Source organism: Sinohyriopsis cumingii, chromosome 7 (genome assembly GCF_028554795.1).
Source record: "Sinohyriopsis cumingii isolate HCF-2022 chromosome 7, ASM2855479v2, whole genome shotgun sequence".
Classification (NCBI taxonomy): Eukaryota; Metazoa; Mollusca; class Bivalvia; order Unionida; family Unionidae; genus Sinohyriopsis; species Sinohyriopsis cumingii.
The window spans coordinates 134,600,216-134,619,653 of NC_142967.1; the positions used below are offsets into that span (position 1 = coordinate 134,600,216).

The 19,438-nt window shown below is 35.2% G+C and overlaps 1 protein-coding gene across 1 annotated transcript in view; it reads left to right on the forward strand.

The window, feature by feature from the left end:
• The window catches only part of LOC149796177 (transketolase-like), a 59,632-nt gene that overhangs the window by 6,392 nt on the left and 33,802 nt on the right, over positions 1 to 19,438 (forward strand). Inside the window, exons 3-4 of the mRNA XM_089966122.1 lie at positions 12,340 to 12,453; positions 13,951 to 14,048. Of these exons, the coding sequence (XP_089822248.1) occupies positions 12,340 to 12,453; positions 13,951 to 14,048 (212 nt within the window). The remainder of the gene's footprint in view (positions 1 to 12,339; positions 12,454 to 13,950; positions 14,049 to 19,438) is intronic.

Sequence of the window (19,438 nt, forward strand, 5' to 3'; positions counted from 1 at the left end):
AGACTTTTAAACATGCATATGCGAATCAGTTTATGAAATATATGCAATACAACAACAACTGGTATACAATACAAACAGTTGTGTCTGGCCATTACATGCTTGCAAGCTAAGGGTTATCAAATTTGTTCTACATTAACCCTCTAAAGCTGTACCAATTAATCGGCCATACTCATAATCAGGCCGATTATTGGAACAATTGGTATAATTAGTATCGGCAGAAATAATCGGTGCCAATGTAAACAAATTTCCAAAATATAAATTTAATCATAACATTCATCTTGACATGGCTTGAATTTTAAGTCGGAATTAAATGGTGGAAATTAAGGAATAAACATTTGATTTGGGGGTTAATTGGTGATGGTGATTGGGTCGCCTACTCTAGTGTTCTTCCTCAAGACTTGTGTCTTCCCTATGTTGACTCGAAGACCTATGGTGCTTGCTGTCTGTACCAACTGTTGTGTCTTCTGTTGGATATCCTGCTGTCTGCTTGCCAGCAACCCGATGTCGTCGGCATAATCCAAGTCATCCAGCATTGAGGTCAGCGTCCACTGTATTCCTTGCCTCCTGCCCTCTGTGGTACGACGCATGATCCAGTCAGTGGCTAGTGAGAAGAGGATCGGCGAGAGAATGCATCCTTGCTTCACTCTGGTTTCCACCTTGAATGGTTCATTGAGTAGGTTGTTGTGGATGACTCTGCACTCAAAGCTCTCGTACAGGGGCCTGATGACGTTGACAAGTTTCTGGGGGATGCCGTAGTGTTGTAGGATCTTGCAGAGAGAGGCTCGGTGTAGGCTGTTGAAGGCCTTCTCAAAGTCCACAAAGACCACATAAATGGATCCATTCCACTCATGGGACTGTTCAAGGATCTGTCTCAGAACGAAGATGTGGTCAATGCAGGAGTTGCCCTTCCTAAAGCCTGCCTGTTCCTGGCATAGGATGCCGTTCACAGCTGTTGTCTGCGTTGGAGAATGATGCGACTGAAAATCTTACTGGAGATGGATAGTAAGGTGATTCCTCGCCAGTTGTTGCAGTTCCCCAGATCTCCTTTCTTGGGAAGTTTGACGATGATTCCCGTTTTCCAGTCATTTGTTGCTTCTTCACTATCCCAGATCTTTTGGAGACTTTGGCAAAGAAACTGCAGTGTCTTTGTGTCTTCTGCCTTCAGCATCTCGGGACATACTCCATCATCGCCAGGTGCCTTTCCATTCTTCAGCTTGTGGATGGCCTGCTTGACCTCCTCAACAGTGATGTCGTCACAGTTGATGTCAAGGTCCTCCTCTGCAAGAAGTAGACGAATTCACGTACCTGGGCAGCAAGGTTGCCACTGATGGAGATTGCACAAGGGAAGTCACCACAAGAATCAGCAAAACCAACCAGGCCTTCACAGTGCTGAAGCCCATCTGGAGGACAGCAAACCTCAGTGCCCACACGAAGATCCGTATCTTCAAGAGCAACGTGCTGAGCGTCCTTTTGTACGGGTCATAGTGTTGGAAGACCAATGCTAACATAGAATGCAAGCTCGAAGTATTCCAGACCACGTGCCTGCGACGGGTCACGAGGATCTTCTGGCCAAACATGATCTGGAACGAGGAACTCCGGCACAGAGCGGATGCAAGCACCATCGCTTAGACCATTGCAACTCGTCAATGGAGATGGCTCAGCCACATCTGCAGAATGCCCCCTGACTCACTACCAAGGGTGGCATTGAGATGGACTCCACAGGGGAAAAGGAACCGTGGCAGACCTAAAGAGACCTGGCGCAGAACCGTGGAGCAAGAACCCATAACAGCAGCCGAGAGACCAAAATGGTGCTCCCTTGCTGTCACCTCAAGCATAAGACGGTGCAGAGAGGATTGATTGATTTGATTTGGGGGTTAATTGAAAGACAGTATATTCTTAAAAGTAAATACTTTTTAACACGATTTCTGTAAACTACCGCTGATTGTCTTCACAACAAATTATCAATACCATACAATTATGAGATGCTTTATTTCAACAGATATCAAGCCGGAAACTACATTTGTTTTATTATTTAAAACCGTATTCATCCATGTATGAAGCGATATTTATAGTACAGATAAGATGACTGATTGTATGGTACCTCACTGATAAAACATCAGACTCCTTTGGTAGCAAATGTAAAAATATAATATATTGAATATAAATAACATTGCTACCGCTACCAGTAACCAGCTCAATTTGTTTGTATTATTACTGCTACAGTACAGTACTAAAAGTGCTTAATACAGTTGGATATGAAATTAATGTAGTAGTTAAAGATTAATACAAATTTTTACATGTATCTTCAACAGATGTGATTGTTTTCTGTTAGAAGAGTAATACACACAACCCCACATAATTTTCTATAAAAAAAACTTGTAATGTTTTTTAATCTATTCACAGCTTAGGCTGTTGTAGCATCCACCCCCACCCACCACCATCCCACAAAATAATGGCTAAGGTAAATTCCATAATTTAAATGTCTTAATCTTAATCACTCAGGAGAGAGAGAAGAGAGAGAGAGAGATGCTAATAAGTAATTAACAGAATAATAGAAACCACTAGCCAATTTCTGACTGCACTTGTAAGATATCAGAGCAGAAAGTAACAGCTACTTTATAAACATGCAAGTCATTTTAATGCAAGTTATAGGCCCCCAAGTACTATTCCTCAGAGAAGACACAAGGCTGGGTTTTAGAAATTAAAGCCACACAAGTACCAAAATACAGTAGTAACTATGTGAAAAACTAGGTCATTATGAGAAAATGGAGACACCTGATGTACCTGCTGGTGATGAGTGGTCAGTGAGCAATCAAATTGTTATTCCTAAGTCATATATACAGGAAATGCATAGTCTAGCCAATAAAACTCCTTAAGCTGGTCATTTTGGTGTCAGTAAGACTTGTCACAAGATCCTGAACCATTTTTATTTGCCGAAAATTAAAGGTGATGTTTATAAGTACCATAGATCTTGTCACACTGGTCACATGGTAGGAAATCCCAATCAGAAGATATCTAAGGCATATCTGCAACCTATTTCTGCATTTGACCATTTGACAAGCCATTTAACAGAAGAATGGTAGACTGTTAGTTCTTTACCTAATACCAAGTCAAGCAACCAATACCTGTTGACTATAATATGTGTGTCTTTGAAGAATATTAAAGCCAAAACTGTTGTAAAAGTTTAGGCAATGTTTTTTTAACACCTATTTGACTCCCCAGATCTGTCCAGCAAATGTTATGTTTGATTATTTCCAACAACTCATGAATGAATTAGACATCCAACAGTTTAATTTTTTTATCTGTCACCCTGAAAGTAATGGGGCTAGCTCAAGACTGTCTGAAAACACTCTCACCTACCCAGGATACATGTATACCATTATATTGAATCAAGCCTTAAAAAAGACCGTGATCAGTAAAAATCCTGCATTGTTTAATTATTGAGTAAGATCAGGAGAGTTTTTTTTTTCTCCCCATATTGGTGTTTATCACCAATTGAAAGACCCCATGGCTACCCTAAAACAACAAAAGACTGCCCCAAAACACCCACAACTACCCAGGATACATGTAGGCAGTTAAATAGAATAAAACCAAATAAAAAGACAGCGATCTGTAAAATTCTACCCTGTATAATTATCGAGTAAGATCAGTAGAGTGTATTCTTTTGTTGATACTTGCTGAAGACTGTCCCAAAACACACTCGTTGACCCAGGATACATGTATACAATTACAATAACTTAATGAAATATCCAGTTTTGGTGCATTCTGTCTCTCTCTTTCTTTGATCATAGATAATTCACTGAACTACTTTCATATTGCAAAGAGCAGCACAATTAAAAAGTCAGAATCATGCGTCACTACATTCATATTTTCAGAAATTCTTTAAAGTTTGTTTCATCTTTAATGTGACAAAGAGCAGCTGAATAATTAGAACCTAAGGGTGCTGTATTTATATTTTTAAAATTCTTGAACCAAATTATTAATTTTAATTGGTTTGATATCAAAATGATAAGAATTGCAATAAATAAAAGTAAAATTTCCTGTAACATCTTTTGTCTAAATACTTTCAAATGTGTAGGTTCTGTACATTAACAATGCAACTATAGTATTGGAAAACAATCGTACACTAAATCTAATACTTCTAATTGCAAGTAAACATTTTTATCATGATACGAACATGATTTTCCAGTTTGATTAGTTCAGTTTTTGCGGCAAAATATGTTCCAAAATGAAGATCGTGATAAGAATAAAAACACCTTTAAGGGATGCTTATTTTTTTATTTCATTTTACCTATAAACTTTTTTATGTGCTATTGATGTTGCTCTGGAATATTTTATTTTTGCGGGAGCTTATGTACAAGAGTATCACAGGAAAAGATAGACGTCTGTGAGGTTCGTCAAAATGGGTTACATACTATACAATCCTTACAACCAGGGTTCGTCTGACGAAAGCTCGTTATGAATAGTACGAGGGAATATATCATTGTCATTTCTGATCCTTGCTTTGGTAATGTATCCAGAGTAACTAATGTATCCAGAGTAATGAGATATATCACAGATATATCACTAAGAAGTAGATTTCTTAAACAGTGATGGTAAATACTTAAGTGTGTCAAAACGGGTGACTTTGCCATATTAATCATAATGACTATGAAAGAATATAGCCTTATTTTATAGTGAATTTGCCACATTAATGACCAGAGAATATACCCTAATTCTTTAGTGACTTTGCCATGTTAATGACTAGAGAATATACCCTAATTCTTTAGTGACTTTGCCATGTTAATGACTAGATATATATCCTTATTTAGTAGTGAATATGCCATGCTAGATAAGAATTAATAAACCCATATTTTGTAGTGAATTTGTTAATGGCTAGATGAAAATTTACCCTTATTTTGCAGTGAACTTGCCATGTTAATGGCTAGAGGAGCTACAATTTGTAGTAGTTCATTTATAATGGGATTTGTCCTTGGATTGCAGTATGGTATGCATGCATACCACTTACCTTTTGAAGTGATACCTCCATGGTAGTGTTGTGACCCCTGAATGAACCATGCTTGTCATTGTACTGGTGGCTGTTCAAGGCCATTCTAAGACTGTTCGCTCTCACCTGGTAAATCAGCAGTGTTTACAGGAATGGTTGACTGATTGACTGAATATATTTTTGCATGGCATCAGCACAATTAGGCTATTTAGCGCCATACAGGAATGGAAATATATGATAGATTATCATTCTGAAGCACATTATATAACTAATGATTGAAAACTAATTCAAAAATTCTATTGACATCATAAAAACATTTTATAACACATTCACTTTAATATTTAGAAAGATTGCTCTTTATTATTGTTTATTATTTCTGTGCCCATGTCTTGTAAAATGGAATGAAGATAGAAAATTTTCTAATACCGGTAGTTTTTCAAACATTAATCTAAGATCTGGTCCATTCAATTTTCTGGACATCATATTTTAAATTATTTTAAATAGTTCTTAAATTCTTCAAATACTAGGCCTGTTTTTTTGACACACTTTGAAGTAATTCAAGTTAAGTGTGGAATATTAAAACCAGTTGATTGACTACATGACCATCAGACCATGACAACACTCCATTTGTAAACTGAACGACTCTTCTCCTTCCATTTCTTAGCTCTACTGGTCATAGACCATAAGAACTTTTGTCCATCTGTTGTCTGTCCATCCATCCATTAGCACAAGTTTATCACTATTCTTAAACTACATGAAGAATTCGTCCTAAGGGCTAGTTAGTCCTAAATGAAAATGATACTGCTCAGACATCCAACACTGGCAAAAACAACCATATTGAAACTCTAATTATTGCTACTTCTAGGACTCACAGTACTAATTCAGTTCTCACAGTATACCTATGCAAACACCATGATATTAAAAATTCAATAGCTTAAAATTTTTGAGTGCTCGTGATCAGACCTATATTTATCAGTATAGATGAAACCTGGATGTCAGCTTCTTTGTTGAGGAGAGGATATGAGCCACAGCATTTTCTGGACCTGCATGTGTTTGAAACGTGTGCTTTCAATTCTGCACTAGAGTCAGGTGCTAATTTCAGTAATGAGTGTTTCAAACTCAAGACTGTTAAAGGACTGAAATTCCATCAATAAAACAATGTCTCTATTTTTTTTCACTTACAACTAGGTTAAGCTCTCAAGAGATTTTTTTCCCTAAAACATAACTTACATTATTAACCAATCCTGGTCAGCCAAACCTATATATACTCTATTTTATGTTCACCTATTTCCAGGCTGGTTCCCATTTTTCCATATTGTTAGTACTCTGTGTCCTATATAGTGAATGGATGGTCCAAACAACAGGGAAGTTCAATGGCTTACACATGGGATATTGGAAGAACCAGATTGATATCTGGCTTAAAATTGTAAAAAGTCAAGGTCACTGCAGCTGAAGATGAAAGCTGTTTCCACACAATAACTGGAGTTTTCAACTTAAGTTAACATAACTTTGTGGGAACCATGCATTTGGGATAAGAAAAAACATGAATTTCATGTTCAATGGTCAAAATCACTCAAACTGAAACAAGAAAAATGGTTTCTGCACAATAATTTGAGTTCTGTGTTCTGTGGTTAACCAACATTGTGCATGACTTGCACTTGGTGTCAGGAAGAAATCTATTGATTCTGGTATCAATGGTCTGGAACAAATAAAAAGATTTTCTTCTTTCAGTTTGAAATCTGAAATACATACTGAACATATATAAATGGTTTCTGCACAGTAATCTTAGTTCTACTTGACATACCTCAACCAAACTGGATGGGTTGCACTCAGGTTAAGGAAAAAGGATTTGGGATTTAATTTGATCAGCCATGATACTCGTCTGTGACCTTGTACACACCTTCTCTGGGGTTATGTCCTTGATCAAAAAGTATGATATTTTTAAGTCTTACATGTTTGGGTATTGTGCACACGGTAGTCTCTTTGCCCTATGCAATGGTGTCATTGACACTTAATGTTTAATTTTTGAACGTGACATATCATGTACATCCATTGCCAGATTCATATGAACCGCTGTGATACATGTGTGTAAAGTTTGTCGTCATGCAGTGAACATTGTTACGGTTTTGCATTAAAGTTCTTGACTGTCACGCATATTCTACATCACTATTTGGGGGCCATGGGTGGTTGAGTGGTCAAAAGCACTCACCTTTATCGATCACTGCCATCTGACCTCTGTCCACATGAATTTGAATCTTCATCTCAGCCAATGTGAGAAAGCCAGTAGCTACCTGTGGATCATTGGTTATTGCTGGTGATTTCCTGGGTTCTTCCTCAACCGATTACACTGGCCACTGTTCATAAACTTTCTTACGTTAGAAATGGCATTAAACTCCAAAACAATGAAACTTTGTATAAATTTAGAGTATGTCTGTATTTTGTATGCTGGTTTGTTTGGAGTTCACTGTCTTTAAATTGAAAGCATATTTCATCACTGTAAATATCATTAAAAGATATGTTCCATTTTTTTGAAAATTAAATGTCATAAACATCAGTTGCTGTTTTCAACTTAAAATTTTGAATAATACTATTACACAAATCTCCTCTTTACCTCCTGATCATGAAATCACCTTCATAAATGTGATTCTTTTATACTTTCTCCACATATATGTCTGTTAATGCTTCCAAAAGTTAATTTCTAAAGTTCATTCTTTACAGTGTCTTTTATCACCAGAATATGCCTGTATTTATAAAATGTGCCCCTTAATAGAACAATGTTCCTCTTGAGATAAAAGTTCTCCTCTTCTATTCCCCTCTAATATAATGTCCTTGTGAGAGTGTAGAATGTATTGGTGCTTGCCCCTTGAATGGGTCAGTAATCTAACGATGTATAATATGTTTGTGCAAAAGCAAAATCTTTAGTTAATTATTCATGTTGAAATCCAAAAATGGGAAATTTCTGCATTTATTTCCTCCAACATTTTATAAGAAATTCTGATTAACCTTCCATCTCAACAGTGACTTTACCAAATGTTCTTATTTTGAGTGTTACCATCATTTGTATAGACCTTTACCAAACCCATGTGTGATGATGTCACAGAACAACACAGGTTGTACCTTGAACAAAACAATACCCTAACTTCAAGTGCATTCCATGGGTCATGCCACTGAATAAGGTCATGGGGTTATACCCTTGGATGTATTCACAGTTCTCCTTTGGGCACATACAGTATATCATTTGTGACTTCTTTTTATTTTCAAAAGAAAAATAGATTAGTAGTAGTAAGCATTTGAAATATTGAAATTGTACTTTTTCTGACTTTGTTCTACATTCTGTCTTATCGTTGTCCTGTTTAGATGTGTCCATAATGTTAGTGATAGATATATACAATGCTTTAAATTATGACTAACAAGTGTGTCAGCATTCCTGAAACTGCAATACCAGTTGATATTTCTGATGTCTTGAAATGAGGTGATAGATACACAGTGCTCTAGATTACAATCAAGTAGGGCAGCATTCATGAAATTGTAATACATGTTGATATTTCTGATATTCTGAAATGAGTTGATAAATAGACAGTGCTCTAGATTACGATAAACAAGTAGAACAGTGATACATATTGTCACTTCTGAAGTTCTCTTATAGATGAACAAGTAGGTCTTCGCTTTTTGTTGTTGACATTACTGGTAGCTAGCTGGCAGTAATGCAGCTGGCCTTTCTTTTTGGGCAGAGAAGATGCTTTTTTTACTTTCTTATGCATATTTAAAATGCAGGGATATACAAATTTTATAAAGAAAAAAAATATAGTCTATTTAAGGAAACTGTATTAAACTGTATTTCATGTAATTTTTCATACATGAAAAAATGTATTTATTATATGTAAAATTTATTTTGTGGTACTGACCATGTATAAAAATAAATAAAGATATCTTCCCTAAACAAGGTCTAAGGAACACATGATACTCGACAATCTAATGATACTAATGTTAAAATGTACAGAATAAACATAATTTTTTTGTCCATACTGCTCTCAACTCAAGGATCAAATTGCAATAAAAGAAATGACTAAAAAAAGACTTTCTTGTTATGAGTGAGAGAAAGAGAGAGAGATGGCTGAAATGATAATGCCTCAGTGTGCAAGCTCTTCAGCAGTTGAGCCTATTTCTTTGTAGTTGATATGATGTGATGGCAAAATGTTGAAGATGGTCTGAACATGTATTAATTTTGGGTATCACAGTAGTTATTCAGTAAATTGTATGTAACGATATGAGCAACTTGTATTCTTATAGCAACAGTATTCTTATAGCAACAATATTCTTATTATCAAAGTGCAATTTTTTAAATAAAAAAAACAGTAAAAACCCACCTTAAATTGTATATGATAATAAAATTATTTTAATCTTGTTAATAAAAAACAACCAGAAAACCCACCTTTATTGTATATGATAATAAAATGATTTTAAGTTTTGTAAACAAAACTTGCACTATGGTATTTTTTTATATTTTTTGCAAATGTAAATTTCTTAGTAGAACTTTTATGTACAATAATTTAAAGGATTTTCCCAAAAGTACAAAGTGCTTGTATGAAAAAATATGATACATTTAAATAATTATTGTATAGCTAGATTGTGTACAAAAAATTAAAGGGTATAAAAAAATACATGAAGAAACAGGTACATGTAGGTAGACAGATAAAGGGATAAAGATTTTGGAAATAGCTAAAATTTCAAGAGGGAGAATTAAAGCAAGACTATTTGTAATGATTTACACTTGGAACTTGAGGATCTGTGAACACTTATTTTATCTATTTACACTTGGAACTTGAGGATTTGTGAACACTTATTTTATCTATTTACATAACAATTATGTAGTCACCTTCAAATCGGCAACGTGCATCAAAGTATGTGAGAATCCAACTTTTGAGAATGATTTTGAACACTTTATTTTTGTCCGTATAATTGTTTGCCAAGCACTGTTGAGTCTCCTGTAATTATTACTTAAAATTTTCCCATCATCAGTCACACTTAGAACAAAATCCTGCTGGTAGTTAATCATTAGAGACATGTGCCTCTTATTTAAAAACACACAGTTGTCAAAGAAATCTCACAAGTTGTATTTTTTAGTAATTTATACCTACTCGGGTACATGCATCAAAACAATCTTTGACAAGCTGCCTGAGGCTAACTTAGGACTGAAAAGTTGTCAGATCCCTAAAAATGTACAAATTACGATTACAGTGTAACTGATAAGTTAAAATATCAATATTTAAATCCTTATTTGTCAAAACTTGCTTTAAATAGTAAATATTCATATTATGGAAGACTGGTCCTGACATTGACTACAAGATGGAATTGACACATACAGTAGATCAAAGAAATTGTAGCCATGTATTCAGAAGATGAATGCACTACATATAAACATTAAATAAAGGTGTTGACAATGTGTATTGTGGCGAGATTGCAAGATATAAAACTTGCAGAACATAAAGCATTAGGAACTGAACATGACAGTTACTGTATTTTACCAAAACAGCCAATGTTCAATACAGTTTTTTTTTTGTATCTTGTATTCCTGTCTCAATATTGTGAACTTGCTTGGGGGCTAGTTCTTTGCAAACTTGAACTTTCCCTTACCAAATTTGTATATTCCCTTGTGCAATTAACCATTTTACCTTCAGGTTTGGAGATGTCTCCTAGTATGAAATTGCTTCATAACCCTACTGTCATACTCCTACAGATACTCTCTTTGATCTGAGGTGTAAAAATCTCCGAGTCTTTAACCCTAGGGTCCGCGCATACAGTACATTCAGATTTGTCCCTTCATATCGTCTGTCACACAAGAGTGCCTTGTCAGTTGCAGGTATTGTCGATAGGCATACTTCATCAAGAGTGCCTTGTCAGGTGCAGGTATTGTCAGTAAGCATACTTCATCAAGAGTGCCTTGTCAGTTGTAGGTATTGTCAATAGGCATACTTCATCAAGAGTGCCTTGTCAGTTGCAGGTATTGACAATAGGCATACTTCATCAATAAGCAATATGTTGCATCACCCATGCAACAGAAAAATCTTGTTTGATTTTTTAACCTGTTACATTGTATCTTGGTCCAATTGTCTCAACCTGATTGTCTTAGTCAGGGTGACCTTGTGCTAGGAACTACTTGTTCAAGAGAAGCAGCCCTTGTTTTCTGCAATGCCTGTCAGCATTATGAAATAAGCCATCCACCAATAATTCAACAAATTTATCTACATATTTTAGAGAGAAAACAAATTTTTAAAAAAACAAGACAAAAGAAAAACTACAACCAGCATAAAATAAAAAGAAAATGGCTTATTCAGAATTTAGTGAGAGATATATGAATACTGTGGAGGATGCAAGAAGCAAAAGAAATGAAAAACCAGTAATGAACATTAACCCCACATGGACTGATATTGTTGCTCATTATTTACATGGAAATAAGAAATTTATGTGTGTGTGTATCATATATTATAGATAAATTGCAAGTAATGATACGACCCCTGTGCTTAACCACATTGTTTTAGATATTTGTCCTGTAACTAGTTAGAAATATTGTAAGAACAAACATCCCAATGAATTGTGACCCTGACATTCCATTCAACCTTGCCCCAGTAACTGATGTGTATGTACCTGGGCCAAAGAAGCAATGGCTTTTACAGGCACCACTTGTGCCAAGAAAACTTGGTACAGTACTTAATCAAGAAAACAAAAATGGCTGCAAAAGTAAACTTGCCCACATCTCAATGCATTACAGGCAAAATTGTGAGAGAAAAAAAAATTCTTCAGAAACTAATAGAAAACAATGTTACAGATAAATTTCTTTCACCTGACACTAAATCCTAACTTGACAACTACCATGAACTTGTCAACAACCAGAAATGTGTTATGTCAAGCCCGATTTCTTCTGACTTTGCCAAACAACTCAATTGTGGACAAAGGTCAGTCACACAATACAAGTTAAATATACATAACAGTTGCCATAGTATTTCAGAATTACTGTATGGAGGAGGAGGGTTATGTAGAAGATTTAGGAATACTAAATTTATAAGTTTTCTGGAATACTTGTTTTTATGCCCTGTTTAGATGATTGAGTACTGTGATAGATTCCTGTGAGCATTGATTGATTATGTTTACTTTTCTTATATACCCTGTTGTTAACTAATTCATAATTCACTGACTTAATTTCACAAGTTTCCCAACTTTATTAAGCTATACAAAACATTCTTTTGAATTAGTTATGGCCCATAAAAGAATTCCCATATTACATGATTATGAAATGAAATGTTAAGTCATCCTTGTGTTTCATTCTTGTCACAATTTTATTTCTCTTTCATTAGGGTCATGCTGCCCCTATACTGTATGCAGCATGGGCAGAAGCAGGGCTCTTTGATGTGTCCTTGTTGCAGAATCTGAGGAAATTGGACAGTGACCTTGAGGGACATCCAACACCTGTAAGTTGATATCCAGGGTCCCAAAATTATTTTGGCTCATTTTTGTTCCTGAAAATTAATGTGATGGCCATACATTTGTGAAACTTGAATATAAGAATGTTTAACAGAGTAACACAAATAATTATTAATAATAAAATATTGATATACTCTGTTGTTAAAAGTAACAATTCTCTCGTATATTTTGGGTTCCAGATTTGCTGTTACTTCACTTTTAGTATTAACTCTCCATACTTCACTAGTTTTCTCTTATCATTTATTTATAAAAATGATTTTTATTCATTATTTTCTAGAAACACTTTGCAATAGAATTTCACCCAGCATCAGTACGTTATAACAGACAATCTTCTGTTCCAAATGTAGCTTAGAGTAAATCACAGTTCTGTTTTATTGTATTTAATTTAAATGAGAAACATTAATTTCACAGATAGTGTTTTGGTGTAACCTATGATGTATAGGCAGAATATAAGTACTAGTTTTCCAATGGTTGTCATTATTTGCATAGGCATCAAAATTAAGTTTGTGGGATGTAGTCAGATTTCCTTATACTGCTGCATATACAGTCATGAAACTTGTATTCATTATGGATTTACTGTTTATCACATGCAGATGGAGGTCACAATGACCAAATTTGTGCCTTCCAGTAACGTTATTCTAATATTTTATTAACATGCCTTGGCAGAGTAGGCGAGGCATAGCCATTTGTGGAATTCATGAGAGTAGATGAAGCTATATCCTTGATGACCAGCAGTATATTTTTTGGGGTCTGTTTTAGTGTACAAGATATCATAACCCATTTCTGTTGCTGACCAGCAGTATATTTTTGGGGTCTGTTTTAGTGTACAAGTTCTTAAACCCATTTCTGTTGACGACCAGCAATATATTTTTGGGGTCTGTTTTAGTGTACAAGATAACATAACCCATTTCTGTTGATGACCAGCAATATATTTTTTATGTCTGTTTTAGTGTACAAGTTCTTATAACCCATTTCTGTTGACGACCAGCAATATATTTTTTGGGTCTGTTTTAGTGTACAAGTTCTTATAACCCATTTCTGTTGACGACCAGCAGTATATTTTTTGGGTCTGTTTTAGTGTACAAGATATCATAACCCATTTCTGTTGCTGACCAGCAGTATATTTTTGGGGTCTGTTTTAATGTACAGGTTCTTATAACCCATTTCTGTTGACGACCAGCAATATATTTTTGGGGTCTGTTTTAGTGTACAAGATATTATAACCCATTTCTGTTGACAACCAGCAATATATTTTTGGGGTCTGTTTTAGTGTACAAGATCTTATAACCCATTTCTGTTGCTGACCAGCAATATATTTTTGGGGTCTCTTTTAGTGTACAAGTTCTTATAACCCATTTCTGTTGATGACCAGCAATATATTTTTTGGGTCTGTTTTAGTGTACAAGATATTATAACACATTTCTGTTGCAGTTGCCATCAGCATTCAGCATTGGTCCTGAACTATGTACATGTTTGTATTTCAGAGGCTGCCCTTTGTGGATGTAGCCACTGGATCCCTGGGGCAGGGATTGAGTTGTGCTGCAGGAATGGCTTACACTGGCAAATACTTTGATAAATCTGAGTAAGTCAGGGAAATGCAAATTTAGAGCAAGTAAGGAAACAAGTCAGTAATCTTGTACCTTGTTCATGACAGTCTTTGTGCCAGGGTTACTTGGAGAATGTTAACTTATTAACCCCTGGCGCCACGTTTATGCATCAGGAGGTAGTAGCCTACTGCTGAGCTATGTAGCTTCAAGGTCATGTATGATACACTAAAGTAGTTGGTATTATAGAAAGGTAGACAGACGTAGCTCTACAATGATACCAAAGATCTGGATGTTCTGTGTGCACTACAAAATACAGAGTGAAAAACCTAATTTTTTGGACCTGATTTTTTTCCACCCAAAATTTGCTCATGAAATAGCCAATGAAAAACAATATTTCTAACACAACTAGTCATTAGGTTAATGGAAAATCTCTTGGAAGTCGATGTATTAGGATGTATTCAGAAATAGCCACCAAAATGTTTCCTACTCATATTGCAGGCAAAAACGACAAAAACCTCCAGGGGTTAATGAGTTAAGCATAAACTGAATTTTAAAAAAAGTTTGATTAAAAATGATTATTGAATTAGGAGCTTAATTTTGAATTATGCTTCTTCCCAGCCTAGGCTAGGATGGCCACAATAGTGTGTTTCTGGGACACTTTACACCCACTGAATCCACTCAAAATAAACTTTATTGTGTTGATGTACTGTTTGTAATACAACTGCCAGCTGATCAACCAGTCTGATCAACAGTAAGTTAGCAATAAGCCTTCTGAAGGATAAGTTAGCAATAAGCCTTCTGAAGGATAAGTTAGCAATAAGCCTTCTGAAGGATAAGACTGCAGTAAAGTAGTGTAATCACAAACTCATCCAGCCGTTTGCATTTTAGTTTGTACATACATGGAAGATATGAAGGTACATGTTTTAAATTTTTGATGGTGCCAGCATTATCAAAAAATCTGAATTTTTGCATGGAAGTTTGTGAAAGTTATACAATATACATTTAAAAATATCAGAGAATGGTCACCTTTATATAGCAATGACCTGGACTCCACAACCATTCTAATTTGCTTATCGCAAAAAGTCGTGTGTATAATGGTCACCTGCTTTACAGGGTCGGAAGCTACATGTTTCCCTATCGAAGAATAGTTTATCACTGCTTGAAACGGTCACTAGAGCATACCAACAGTGATCACATTTTGTATGCAAACCCAGCTTCTACTTCAACAGGTAGACATTGTTTAGAACAAGGCATGCTATGTGAATTGATATATTAACATATTATTATTTACATGTACTCACCATACTCCAATCAGAAGTGAGGTGGTTTTTATCATTAGTGGAGAGTGCTAAAGCAATGTTCTTGTAAGATACAGCATTTAACAGTTGTCTTTCATTTTTACCACATATGGAGTTCAGTTCAGATGTACCAATCTGTAAAAGCCAGTAAATGTAGCTGAGATGAATTTCTTGGGAATTACAAGTAATTCTTCTGAAGTGTTGGAAGTAAATTGCAAGGGCTTTTTACACAATATGTGTTTCTAGTTTCTGTTAAGATTCATTTTGGTAGATTGGCTTTTTGAAACTTTTTTTTTAAAGAAGACTCTGATTAAATGCTTTTATAATTTAAAATGAAATTTACATTACTTTTGCTAAACCTCCAGAGATAATTATTATTTTAGCTCTGCTTCTTTTAGACAAGTTTATGCAATGGACATGCATTAGCAGTTGTTAGTTAATTTCACTTGTTCTAAACTAGGGGGAGAAAAGTCATGAAACGAGTCTGGTTGATCCTAAATGAAAACACACACACTCATAGTGTGACATGGGGTTTTCACTGAAATATACTGATGTTTAGTTGGCCTTAAATGAAAATAGTTCTGATCTGCCATTTAATATGGCCTCCATGGTGGTGAACTTGGAAATTTTATTATCACTTGTTCTGAGTGGTTATGCGGTTTTCTTTGAAAGATATGTGATGTTCAGTTGGTCCAAAATGAAAATGATTAACCAAACATTTGACAATATTTGAAGCTGAAATGCTCCAACTACAGCATCAGCAAGCTATTGAAACAGTTAACAACCCGGTACCAGTACTTTCATCTTCACTAGTCATGGTTCCATTGTTAACTACACCTTGTTCTTCTTGTCTGTTAATTTCATTGGATATGGTGGCATCAAGTTCAAGTTTGAACACGGTTCCTGCATGATCAAAACAAGGGGAGTACACAGCTGGAATGGACCTATAAATAAGCAATTTTCCACTGCCAATCTCTTTAATGGCTTCTCTATGTACTTAATCAGTTTTTTATGTTAAACTTACAAATTATCCTTTTGAAGTAAATTGCTTCCACCATTTTCAGCCTATGTACAATGCGCAGCTGTTACATGCTGTTGCTTAGTTGGCATTGCATACTAAGGGAGGCAACTTGTGAAATCCAGTATGTGTCACTAGGAAAAAGCACTGCAATAGCTGATCGATCTGCCAAGGTATAGATAGGGTTAACATATCAGAACCTTGGTTAACAAAGGTGCAACACTTTTGAAACTGCCATGCCTGCACGGCTAGTTCCAGTGTGCAATACAGATGTGCAACAATTCCTTTAGGATAAGAAGAATCTGGTCCAAAAGTAATCTAATTCAGTTTAAGGTTAAACAACTGAACACTTAAAAGCTTGATTCAGTATTTATTACTTATTTCCAGATAGAAAGAAGAGTCACAGAAATAGGAGAGAACACCATAATGTAATCAATATCTATTGACAAACATTCATAACATTGAACATTTCACTAAGCAAAAAGTATAAGCTATATATCTTTTTTTTTATTGAGTATCTAATATTGAAGTGGAAATATTTTGTTGTATTCTAAATGGGCAAAATTGTAACTGTATCGGCTTCTGATATTACTGTAAGAGTCTTGTGAGTAAATTTCATTTGTTTTAGTTTCAGTTTGGTTTTAGTAAATGTTGATTTTTATTTTATAGGCCACTCATTGTTATGAAAGTGACGACAATGTTTTTCCCTGCTAGCTTGTAACTAGAAGTCATATAGCATGTGTCAATATCCAGTGCAGTCTTCCCATAGCTTATTTATAACTTCATTGCCAAGGGAGTTTATGATCTTTTGAGCATGTCTGCTAAGATCAAACAAAAAAAAATATGCAAATTTCCAGTCGCCCAACCGTCCCTATTCCTCATTGTTGACCTTAGCACTTTTTTCCCCATAGTAAAAAAATGACATTAAATATGTTTTTTTTTTTAAACTGCCAACCTTAATTTAAAACCAGTGCAGTTGGAAACATTTTTCTGTTTTGCCTATTTGCCTTTGTTTTTGTTTCTGTGAGTGTCACCTTTTTTCATCAAGACAGAAAAGTCATAAATCTCAAATTACTGACTTCAACACAAGAATAGATAATTAGTTACTAAAATCTATTGACAATGGTTTTAATTTGCATTGACGTTTGAGACCTGTTTTGTAAATCAGATTATAACAGGGTTCGCACAATACCTTAAAAAGTACTTGAATTTTGATTCATCCTTGAAAATCGTTTTTACCTTGAAAAGTCCTTGAAAATAAGCACCAGTCCTTGAAAAATATCAAATTAATCAACAAATGAATGTACAAAAGTTTCTTTTCATACCATTGCATCATCGAATCAAAATAACTTTGCTTTCAGGTGGTTTACAACACTTGGCCAATCAGATATTTATAGATGCGTGCGGACCTGATTATAGAGCTCATTATAAAGTGCATGAATTTTTTCCAACGATCATTCTTCTTCAGTTTATTTTCTGCAGCAGTGGTACATCTTGGTACTTTAAATCATGGTGAATAAGCTGTTCAAACTCTCAAAACAAAAGATAATGAAAAATATACACAAAAATTGTCACAGTTTGTTCTTAATATACATCCAAGCTTCTGATTTTCGGCGTACAATATAATACTCAGAAGTCTGATGAAAGTCTGTTATTGACTTTTTCAGCATCATGACCAAACTTTGGACGTAAGTTTGGCCATATGTCTGTTAACAGAATGGCTGCTTTCTACACAGTGTACTTACATCTGTGTGTAAATATACCTGTAAAATTTTGATGAGCATTCATGTGACAGCAGATATAAAAATTAAACATGGCATACTTTCAGAATAGACAATTTTAAGATGCTGTGTGAATGCTTCATATCATGCATCAGAGTCATTTTAGAAATCGATTTTATTTACCACAGACAACTTAAGGTACACATGAATTATGCAGAATGAGGTCAGTCGATGTGTTTTCATTTTTTTTTTGTTGGAGAGAGAAGATGGGCTTCTGTAATCTCCGTAAACTCCGAGGCTGCATTCACATCAACCAAAGGATAAACACATGTACGTGGCACTGAGAATAGGGAAGATTTATCGAGGTATTTTTCTTTAAAAGCTTGCACATTTCACTTGGAGCAAAATGCCTGAGAAGTGTGTTTAACCCCAATTTGTGTCAAAAACAAGAATACAATACCTGATAATTAATTTCCCATATACTTTAAAGTGAAATAATGGTGGGTTATACATCCTAGGGAGACAGCTAAAGGAAAACAGACCCTTGAAGCTCTGGAGAAGTTTAACAAAAAGAAGCAAAGGATTGAGGACAGCATCCAGCATCTTGAGAAAACATCAGATAAATTATATGAAAAGGCAGAAGCTACCAGAAAAATTTCATTGTTACACAAGCCAGTGCATTGAAGAAAGAGAAACTGCACAAGCGATCAGAAATAGAGACTGTCAAAAAGGAAATTGCTGACCATGTTAAAGAACTTAGCACTTAAAAAGTCAGTGGTTGTAGTGTGGTCATGTGTGCAAATTATATATTTGAGTGTAGAATTTAAAGAAAAGATGGTGACCACTTACTTTCTCTACCTTTTATCCTTCCATTGTATTTTGTTCTTCATATGATGCTTTGTGACTCTTGCAAGCAGTGTGTGTGTGTGATTTGAATTTGTAACATAGCTTTAACAATTTTTCAATCATATCGCTATGATTTTGGCAGTGTGACAGTTTATAATGACGTCTAGCCCTGGGGCATCATGCCGCAGACATGTAGCATGATGTCCCACCCAGTCACATTATCCTGACACCAGGCTGACCAATCCTAACACTAACCTCTTAATGCTGAGCACCAATCGAGGCAGCTGTTAGTACCATTTTTGTAAGTCTTTGGTATGACTCGGCCAGGGATCGAACCTACGACCTCCTGCATCCAACTTACAAGCAGTCTCTGATCTCCAGCAGTTGTACTTGTACTGTAGTTGGAATTAAGAATTTATAGAACTGTTGAACCTAGTGTACCTTATTTGCTATGTTATCTATAGATTCTTTTTTTTTGTGTTCTTCATATAAAGATATGTATTCATTTGTTTTTCTTAGAAATAAAGTGTCATTCTTTTAAG